The sequence below is a fragment of the Camponotus vicinus genome, unplaced genomic scaffold (assembly GCF_025532165.1).
Source record: "Camponotus vicinus isolate PSW18456_S1 unplaced genomic scaffold, iyCamVici1.0 SCAF_3, whole genome shotgun sequence".
NCBI classification, from domain to species: domain Eukaryota; kingdom Metazoa; phylum Arthropoda; class Insecta; order Hymenoptera; family Formicidae; genus Camponotus; species Camponotus vicinus.
In genome coordinates, this window is record NW_028141967.1 from 10,254,463 (window position 1) to 10,263,752 (window position 9,290).

The window sequence follows — 9,290 nt, forward strand, 5'->3', positions numbered from 1 at the left end:
ACACAGAACCGACACGATGGAAGTATACATATACGCGTATACGCGAAAATATTGACGGGTAATCGGATGCCGGATCAGATGTCAGATAAACGAAACGGCAACACGTGTTGCAAAACATACATTTTACAGATCGCTAAAAAGAATATAACTTTGAAAAAGAGATCCGTGTATATACTGTAATATACTGTAAGCACCGCAGAACCGAACGTCACTCGTAAAGCTCGCTACGCTGACTGATTATTCTCGGTGTATTGTCGCGCTTTATTTGTTTCATAGTACTAAAAAGCCGCGAAATTATGACATTTGGAAATTCAGGAATAATTATAAAACTTGCATTGAATAATAATATTTCATCAATTCGCATCCAGATTAGTGGAGAAATAAGTGTACTCTAATTTGTAAAAATAAAAAAATGTTAAACAGAACGTAATTTTATTAACTATCTCCAAATGTTTCGCGGATAAAAAATTGCTATTATCACAATTTATATTTCTAATTAATATATTCCTTTCGTGATAAAGCTACAGTCATAAGTTTTCGCATTATTGTTAAATGTATTAAATTCAGTTTTATAAATCAGTTTAAATCAGTTTAGTGAATTCTTTTATGACAGATTTATTGGTTAATTTTACAATAGATGTAGATACACGTTATACACTGAGAGAAAAGCTCGCCATATTGTTGCTCTCCCTTGTGCACGTCGCTCGCGTCTGCGTAATGCACAGGAAACTAACGATGCATGGATTAATTGCGCGCATAGATAAAATAGATTTCTAACACTCCTCCTATCGATGCGCTTAATTCATGCTATATAAACTAACTTAAATTTAATAAATCCATACAATGTACATGCTTATCCTTAGACAATGCTTTGGTTAAGATATCAGCCTTCATTTGCTCACTTTTCAAATAAGTGATTTTTATTTCCCCATTATCGCTCGCTTCGCGTGAAAAATAGTATCTAATTGCAATGTGCTTACTTTTTCCGTGAAAAACGCAATTTTTGCTTAATTGAATCGCGCTCTGATTATCACAATGCACTGTTGTCGCATCATCAACTAAATCAGAATAGCCCATATGTTTTATTAATCGTCTCATATAGATTGTTTCTTTCGCCACCTCAGATAACGCCATATACTCCGCTTCCATCGTTGAAAGCGCGACAGATCTTTGCTTTTTGGCTTCCCACGCAATGGGTCCATTAGCTAACATAAGAACGTAACCTGAGCATGATCGCCGATCATCCATATCTCCAGCCCAATCTGAGTCTACATACGCTTTTAATTTTTCATTATTAGATTCGGTGTATATAATCCCGCAATTTAATGTTCCTTATAAATATCGTAACACTCGCTTTGCTAATTTCCAATGAGTGGGGCCAGGATTTGTACAAAAACGACTAAGCGCACTAGCTACAAATGCTAAATCTGGTCGCGTCGCATTTGACAAGTAAATTAACGCGCCTACTAGCTCCCTATACGGTACATTTTGCATTTGAATTCTTTCTTCATTCGTTTGCGGACTTGATTGTTTCGTCAATACGGTACTAATTTCTATTGGGGTAGCTACAGGTTTACATTCTATCATATTAAATTTATTAAGCAAAGATTGTATATACTTAGTTTGTGTTAGCTTAATATTACCGGTTGGACCTTTTCTAGTAACATTAATTCCGAGTATATTCGATACCGGTCCTAAATCTTTCATTTTAAAATTTTTCATTAATTTATCTTTAATACTTTGTAAATTTTTCAATCTAGAAGCAACTATCAACAAATCATCAACATATACTGTTACTATTACGCGATCTTGTGGACTTTCTCCTAACACGTATACGCAAGGATCTATATTTGACTTTTTTAGACCTACTTTTGATAAATACTTATCTAACCTTGTGTACCAGGCTCGTCCAGCCTGTTTCAGTCCATATAACGGTTTCTTTAACCGACACACTTTGTCCTGCTTGTTTTCCATTTCGAACATCTCGGGTTGCTCCATGTAGACTTCTTCCTGTAGATCCCCTTGCACGTAGGTCGCAACGACGTCCATTTGATGCACGTGTAGCTTCTTTTGCACAGCTACAGCTAGGAGGGTACGTATGGTTTCGTAGCGGGCCACCGGAGCAAAAACTTCTTCATAGTCAATTCCTGCTCTTTGCTCGTGTCCTCGAGCGACCAACCTAGCCTTATATTTGTTCACAGATCCGTCCTCATTTTTTTTTAGCTTAAAAACCCATTTGTTGGTTAAAATTTTCTTATTTGCCGGTCTGTCCGTTAGCTCCCACGTATTGTTTTCGACTAACGTATCGTATTCCGTCCGCATCGCAGCTAGTCATGCTTCTTTGTCTTCTCGCTGTTGAACTTCACTCACATTTGATGGCTCTTCGGTATCATCTTTATGTTGTTCTGGTACTTCGTGGAATAGTTTTCTTGGTCTTCCAGGTTTTCCTGTTAATATCCTTTTCAGCCGACCCGGCCCTCTTTTCGTTTGTTTTTGTCCAGGCGTCTCTTGTATCTCACACGTATGGTCTTCTGTTTCTGAATCTTCTTGATGTTCTTCATCGTCGCTGTCCGCAATTGCATTTTGCTCTGGAGTATGAAGATCTTCTTGTCTCATTTCGTCTCTCGGTATTTTCTTTTCTTTGTTTAATTCCAAATTAATAGGAATTTCTAACATTTCGTTTGTGTTTTCGTTTGTGCTTCCTTCTTCTGAAATTACATTCTCAAGAAAACGTACATCGCGACTTTTTATTATGGTTTTTGTTCTCGGACACCAGAGTCTGTGTGCCTTCGATTCGCTTGAGTATCCTACCATTATCAGGGACTTTCCTTTTGCTTCAAATTTATTACCTTTTACGCCTTTTTGTAATGCGATTGCCTTTGTTCCGAAAATACGCATGAAGCCTAAGTACGGTTTCCGTTGATTCCACATTTCGAACGGGGTTTTATTATCTAGAGCTTTCGTGGGGCATCTATTCCTTATGAAGCTTGCGGTATTTATAGCTTCTGCCCACAGGCTGAGCGGCAACTTCGCCTGAAGCAGCATGCAGCGGGCCATCTCTACTAGCGTGCGGTTCGCACGTTCTGCCACGCCATTCTGCTGCGGAGTATGTTCCACTGTCAGCTGTCTTCTTATTCCTTCGGATTCCAGTAGATCTGTAAATTCTCGTGATAGGTATTCTTTGGCATTATCCGTTCGCAATACTTTTATATTTTGCCCTGTTTCGGATTTCATTCGTCGCATATAGTTTTTAAACGCATTTATTATCTCTGAACGTTTCTTTAAAATAACGACTTCTGTATACCTTGTCTTGTCATCAATGAAAGTTGCGAAATATCTTGCACCTCCGAGCGATGTTGTGCGCATTGGTCCCGCATATATCCGAATGCACAACTCCAAGTACGTCCTTCGCCCTGTTCTCTGAAAGTTTGAATGGTAATTGATGTATCTTACCCAAATGACATATTTCGCAGTCAAAATTTTCTTCTCTTGTGTTTACGTTAAGACCAATCGCCATTTCGTTAGTTGTTATTTTCTTCAAGTCGTTGAGATTTAAATGGCCAAGCCTTTCGTGCCTAACTTGAGTTTACTCGTCGAATTTTTCATTAAAGATGACGCGCTCTGGATGATGATTCAATCTCATCTATAACATATAATTCACCGTTACGTTTTGCTATCATGGCTACAGAGTTATCCGGACGCTTCACTTTCGCGCAATTTTTATAAAAAGTCACTGTATAATTTTTGTCAGTCATTTGCGATACGGATAGCAAATTATTTCGAAACTCGGGAACGAACATCGTATCACACAGTTTAATTTTGTTCGTAGCACTTCCTTGTAGCTTCACGTTCAGTTTTATCTCACCCGAACCGGTAGATTTTGCGCATTGTTCTGTTGCAGTGTACACTTTTCGCGTTTTGTTATCTGTAAATGTATGAAATTTTTCCGGATCGTAACACATGTGCTTTGTAGCACATGTGTTACTATCGAGACACCACTTTGCCGACTTGAACGAATCAGCGTTCATCATAACCGCTGGCATGGCATCTTCTACATTTTTGACTGAATTCTCCTTTTTCTTAGCTCTGCAATTAATTGCTTTGTGTCCAGTTTTGCCACAATTATAGCAACTTCCGTCGAATTTTTGCGTGAGCTGCTTCGAATGATTCTTCCTTGCATTTCGAGGATCGTGGTTGACTCTTCTTTTCTCCTTCACAGACAGCGCGTTATTGTCATTTTCGTTCTTACCGACCTGCTCAAGATGTTTCGCTTCTTGCTCGATCAACTTCGATTTCAATGATTCCACTGTCGGTAAATCGTCACGTGACTCGATGGCTATGCAGAAGCTCTCGTATTCGGATGGTAACGAAGTTAACAACATCACGGACTGTAAATCTTGAGGAATTTTCATTCCAGCCTCTTCAAGCGGCTCAATTTTTCGTTGAAAAGAATGCACATATTCTGTCATTGTTTGACTCAAATCCTTTTTTAGCCGATATATTTGCTTATACAAGGTGGCTTTCCTCATCGGTCCTTTTGACTCGTGCATATTTTCTAGACTCTTTCATGCCGCAGCAGAGGATTCCGCCTTCTTTATGTGATTCAATTGATTTGTTGATACACACAACAAAATCATTGCCAACGCTTTGCCGTCTTTAGTTTCCCACGTGGCCTGATTCGCCGCCGTCTTCTCAATTCTCTCACACGTGTAGTCCCATAGATCGTTGCAGATCAGTACGCATTTGCACTTTCCACGATTCATAGTTTGTTTCGGTTAATTTTTCGATGCTGTTCATATTTCCGATTGAAGCCATCTTTACTTTCACTTAATTTTTTTTTTAACCGAACGCGCAATGGAATCACTCTGGGCCCATAACCTGACAGATTTATTGGTTAATTTTACAATAGATGTAGATACACGTTATACACTGAGAGAAAAGCTCGCCATATTGTTGCTCTCCCTTGTGCACGTCGCTCGCGTCTGCGTAATGCACAGGAAACTAACGATGCATGGATTAATTGCGCGCATAGATCAAATAGATTTCTAACATTTTACTATTGATATTTTATATATTTTATTTTTTATATGTTAATATTTTATTTTATATATTCTCAAATAATTAATTAGAAAATGTTCATGTCGATACGAATGATATCTTACTTTGATTTGTGTGCAATGTTCAAATATATCGTATTTAGATATTTACGCATTTTGAGAATTATAGCATTTTGAGAATTAAAAGTATTTTGCATTATATTATAATTAAATATGAATGATATATGATTAACGGTATTTATTTTTGCAATATTTAATTTTATATATATTTCATCTGTTTATTATAATATGTACATATGTGTGTTTATTAATAAAGACATATGTGTCTGACATTACAATATATGTATGTATGTAAATACATTTATTAATTCATTAATAGAAACATATAGATATTATAATAAATTGAAATATCTAAATTATCGAAATATCTAAATATTTAAATTACATATTGCAAATAAATATGGTTAATCATACATTACTTATATTAAATTATAATATAATTCAAAATACTTTTAATTTCCGACATGCTAAATTTTATTTTAAATTATAATGCACAAATATATAAATACGATACATTTTAACATTACGGACAAATGCATCAAAGTAAGATATTATTCCTATTCACATGTATATCTTCTAATTAATTATTTGAAACATATATATTTTCCAATAATTAAAAAAACCAACAGGGGGTGAAAGGACATGAGCATTGCGATATAAATCGCCGTTAGCTCGCCTCGTGCCTATCGCCGCACGGTTGGTGAGACAAAGCCAGGGCGATTCATTATCGATTCTTGTCTGACTCATTGTCAGTCCGCCTTATCTAGTTCGGAGATGAACCATAGCACAGACGCGAACCATATACCGTTACCGAGCGTAACGGACGTAGTTCACGTCCACTTTCTCAGTCGGCGCATCAGGACAATATGCCCGTTAAAGCGGGATGGCCGCTCTCAGGCTTCTCTCTGATATTACGTATAATTATGTTAAACTCTACATCGTGCTACACCGTACACACTTATTAATACACTAACACAATTAAATGTAATACTTTACATATACAAATACTCAAAATGGTGACGAAATGTTACAAATTATTCCATTTGGCAAACCTGGCACTATATGGAATATTTTTCATAACCACTTTTAATCTAATTAAGTCTCTTTAGTCTTACTTGATAATATATATAGAAAATACATGCGTTTCGGTATATGCATAAATTCGTGTGTTAAGGCATTCTTGTTGTCAAACATATAATAAATGTTATTTTTACTTATTGCTTAGAATCGTCGTTAATTAATATACGTGTAGCACGCTTATGATCGTAAACACGTTTAAAGACAACGATGGATTTTTTTGCTGTGTTCCGATGTAGAACAGAGCTATACTTTCAGCGCTTAAAGCGTTAAAACAAATGAAGTAATAACTACGCAAACTGCACATTGCAGACGCAGCAGCACGAGTTTTACACTCTCCACTCACACATACAAAATACGAGTGCTCAGGTCGAGAACGTGTAGAAACAGTACTACAGGTGTCTATCTCTAGAATTTTATCTCTGGAATTTTATGTGTGATGGCCATGAGTCCACTAAATGCGGCTAATATGAACTATTTTTCGAAAAAATCAACATGGTGGATTCTAGATGGCGTTACTAACGCTGTTACAAATTCTAACTAAGGAGTTTACAGACTCTGGTGAGTCTCTGAAGCGTTTGACTGACCAATCAGGGTAAAGAAATCTTTATTCCTTTATCTTGATTGGTCAATCAAACGTTTAAAACATCCTCAACGTCTCTCCGCAGCCTCTGTTTTATTCTGCGAAGGGAAAGAGAGAGTTCAAAGAAATTCCAAGTAATTTCCAAGTAACTTCCAAGATGGACAGAAACGCAAAAAATGTTAGTACCGTCTTCAACCTTTATATTATAAAGAAATGTATTTAAATAATAATTGTTGCACAATAATATTGCTATTTATGTAAATTTTTAGATGATGGCAGAAGATGATGCATATATGGGAGATTCTTTAGACTCCTTATTAATAAGCATTGAGGATCACAGCACTCCTGTAGCTGCTGTCCCCGCAGCCGCCGTTCCCGCGGCCGCCGCTCCCGTGGCTGCTGTTCCCGACGTCGGTTCTAAAGAAAATAGAAGTAATATTTTATAATATAATAATTTTATAAATTTTATTAAGGTTACGTTCCAAAATCTCCGAGGAAAATTTTACTCAGATGATCGTTCGAAATTTCTTTAAGCGTTTTCGATTAGTTTCGAAGTAAAATTTTTCTCAGTTACTTACATTTTAGAACAGAGCTCGGCAAGAACTGCACATTTCGGCCGATTTTCAGCTGGCTCCGCCTAGCGCATCCCCCCTTACCTCGCCGTCCCGCGCAAAGCCCACGAGCCGCTCGGCGCTCAGGAGCGGGCGTATGGCAATAGCTTTCCACGTCACCCATGAGGTACTATTGTTGACGCGTTTTTTTTAAGTGGTATCTCCAGTAGGCCTAATCCACTGATGACTGAAACGACCCTTTAACTAAAATTGCACGGAATTATAAATAATAATTGATATGATGAATATTTATGACTTTCGGGATTTTTTACAAGCGAGATCAGGAACATCAATTTGCATATTGCATGTAGCAAGTCGCATAAGATGTGATAAAGAATCGTCGCTTAAAGAAGAACGTTTTTCATTCTTTATAAACTTCATTTTCAAAAATAAAATAAGATAAATAAAATAAGATTATATCCCCACACAGAAAATAATATCTATTAGATATCTATTAGATATTCTCAATGGACATTAGAGATATCCACGAATATATAAGAAACATTTATTAGACATGCTTTAGATATCCAGATGTCCGCCATTCGAGATCTCATAAATATCCATAGGATATCTACATAAATATCCACTAGATATTCATACAATATTTAGTGGATATTTCTGTAGATATCCATTGCATGTATACTGGATATTCATTAGATTTCTGCGTGGATATTTATTCAATGTTCCATAAATATTCACAAAATATGTAGACCAATATCCAGTAGACATTTATTCAATATCTATTATATGTATATTAGATGTTCATTAGAGTTCTCATAAATATCCATAGAATATCTACATAAATATCCAGTAGATGTTCATACAATATCTAGTAAATATTTCTGTAGGTATCCATTGCATGTATACTGGATATTCATTAGATTTCTGCGTGGATATCCATTCAATGTTCCATAAATATTCATAGAATATGTAGGCCAATATCCATTGGACATCTACATAATGTTCAGACAATATTTATATAGATATCTACTGCATGTATAATTGATATTTATTAGATTTCTGTATGGACATTCATACAATGTTCTATATATATATTTTTGAAAGGATAGGTATTGGTAATAAGGTTTATTAAAATTAAAGTTTTAAATATCTGTTGAAAAACTAGTTTTTATTTTTCTCAATGTAACGTATTCTCACTTTCCTGCTTCATTAATAAGCAGAATTAATACAAAAAGAAATAGAAATACAAAAAGAATTTAGAATATAAAGTTAAACGCAAAGGGTTTAAGATTAATGTCGAATTCGTTATTTAAAACACAATACGCGCACACTAATATTCTAAGATTACAGAATTTATAAACTTACATTTAAAAACATGTATATTAATAATAATTAAAAGCAGAATATTACACAAAATCTAAAGTTTGAATACAATCGAATATCTTTTAAACAGAAAACAAATTTCAAATAAAAATTGTAGGATTTAAAAATATTTATTTGCAAATCATCACTTCGAATTAAATTTAATGAGTAAATGATATACATGCACTTCTGGGGCAATGTCTACTCTATAATTTGTTTACTTTTTAGAAGTCATATTAGCTAGCACATATCAGATAGCAGAATTGGGCCAAATAAAATTTTTTTCTATTTTCTCTACATTTGGCAACTGCAGCCACTGAACTCTAATAATACTGAATTGTGCACTGAATAGTCTATCGCGAGGCAAGAGAGATCACCTCTCAGGACTAGTTGTCTTAAGGTAAATTCAGACAGGACTCGTCAAGTGTCAAGCAGCGAACAGCAAATTAATAGGCGAGGCAATACTTGCAGTGGAAATATTATCTCGCCTATTGGTTTGCTGATTGCTGCTTGATTCTTGACGCGTCCTGTCTGAATTTACTTTTACTTCGCACAGTCAAATTCAAAAGAAATAGATTG

At 35.6% G+C, this 9,290-nt stretch overlaps 1 protein-coding gene across 1 annotated transcript; it reads right to left on the bottom strand.

Moving 5' to 3' along the window:
* Positions 1-2,331: 2,331 nt before the first annotated feature.
* Positions 2,332-4,469, bottom strand: LOC145968987 (uncharacterized). Its single transcript, XM_083094862.1, has 3 exons — positions 3,799-4,469; positions 3,305-3,420; positions 2,332-3,218 (listed from the first exon to the last, which is right to left on the bottom strand). The coding sequence occupies exons 1-3, from the start codon at positions 4,467-4,469 to the stop codon at positions 2,332-2,334; spliced, it is 1,674 nt and encodes a 557-aa protein (XP_082950988.1).
* Between the last annotated feature and the right edge of the window lie 4,821 nt (positions 4,470-9,290).

Bases quoted from the DNA above. Each gene is read 5' to 3' on its own strand.
- LOC145968987 (XM_083094862.1), bottom strand. From the start codon at position 4,469: ATGACAGAATATGTGCATTCTTTTCAACGAAAAATTGAGCCGCTTGAA. The intron at 3,421-3,798 runs GTTCGTTCCCGA...TCAAACTTTCAG, and splicing joins ATTAAACTGTGTGATACGAT to AGAACAGGGCGAAGGACGTA. The intron at 3,219-3,304 runs GTATACAGAAGT...AATCCGAAACAG, and splicing joins TTCATTGATGACAAGACAAG to GGCAAAATATAAAAGTATTG.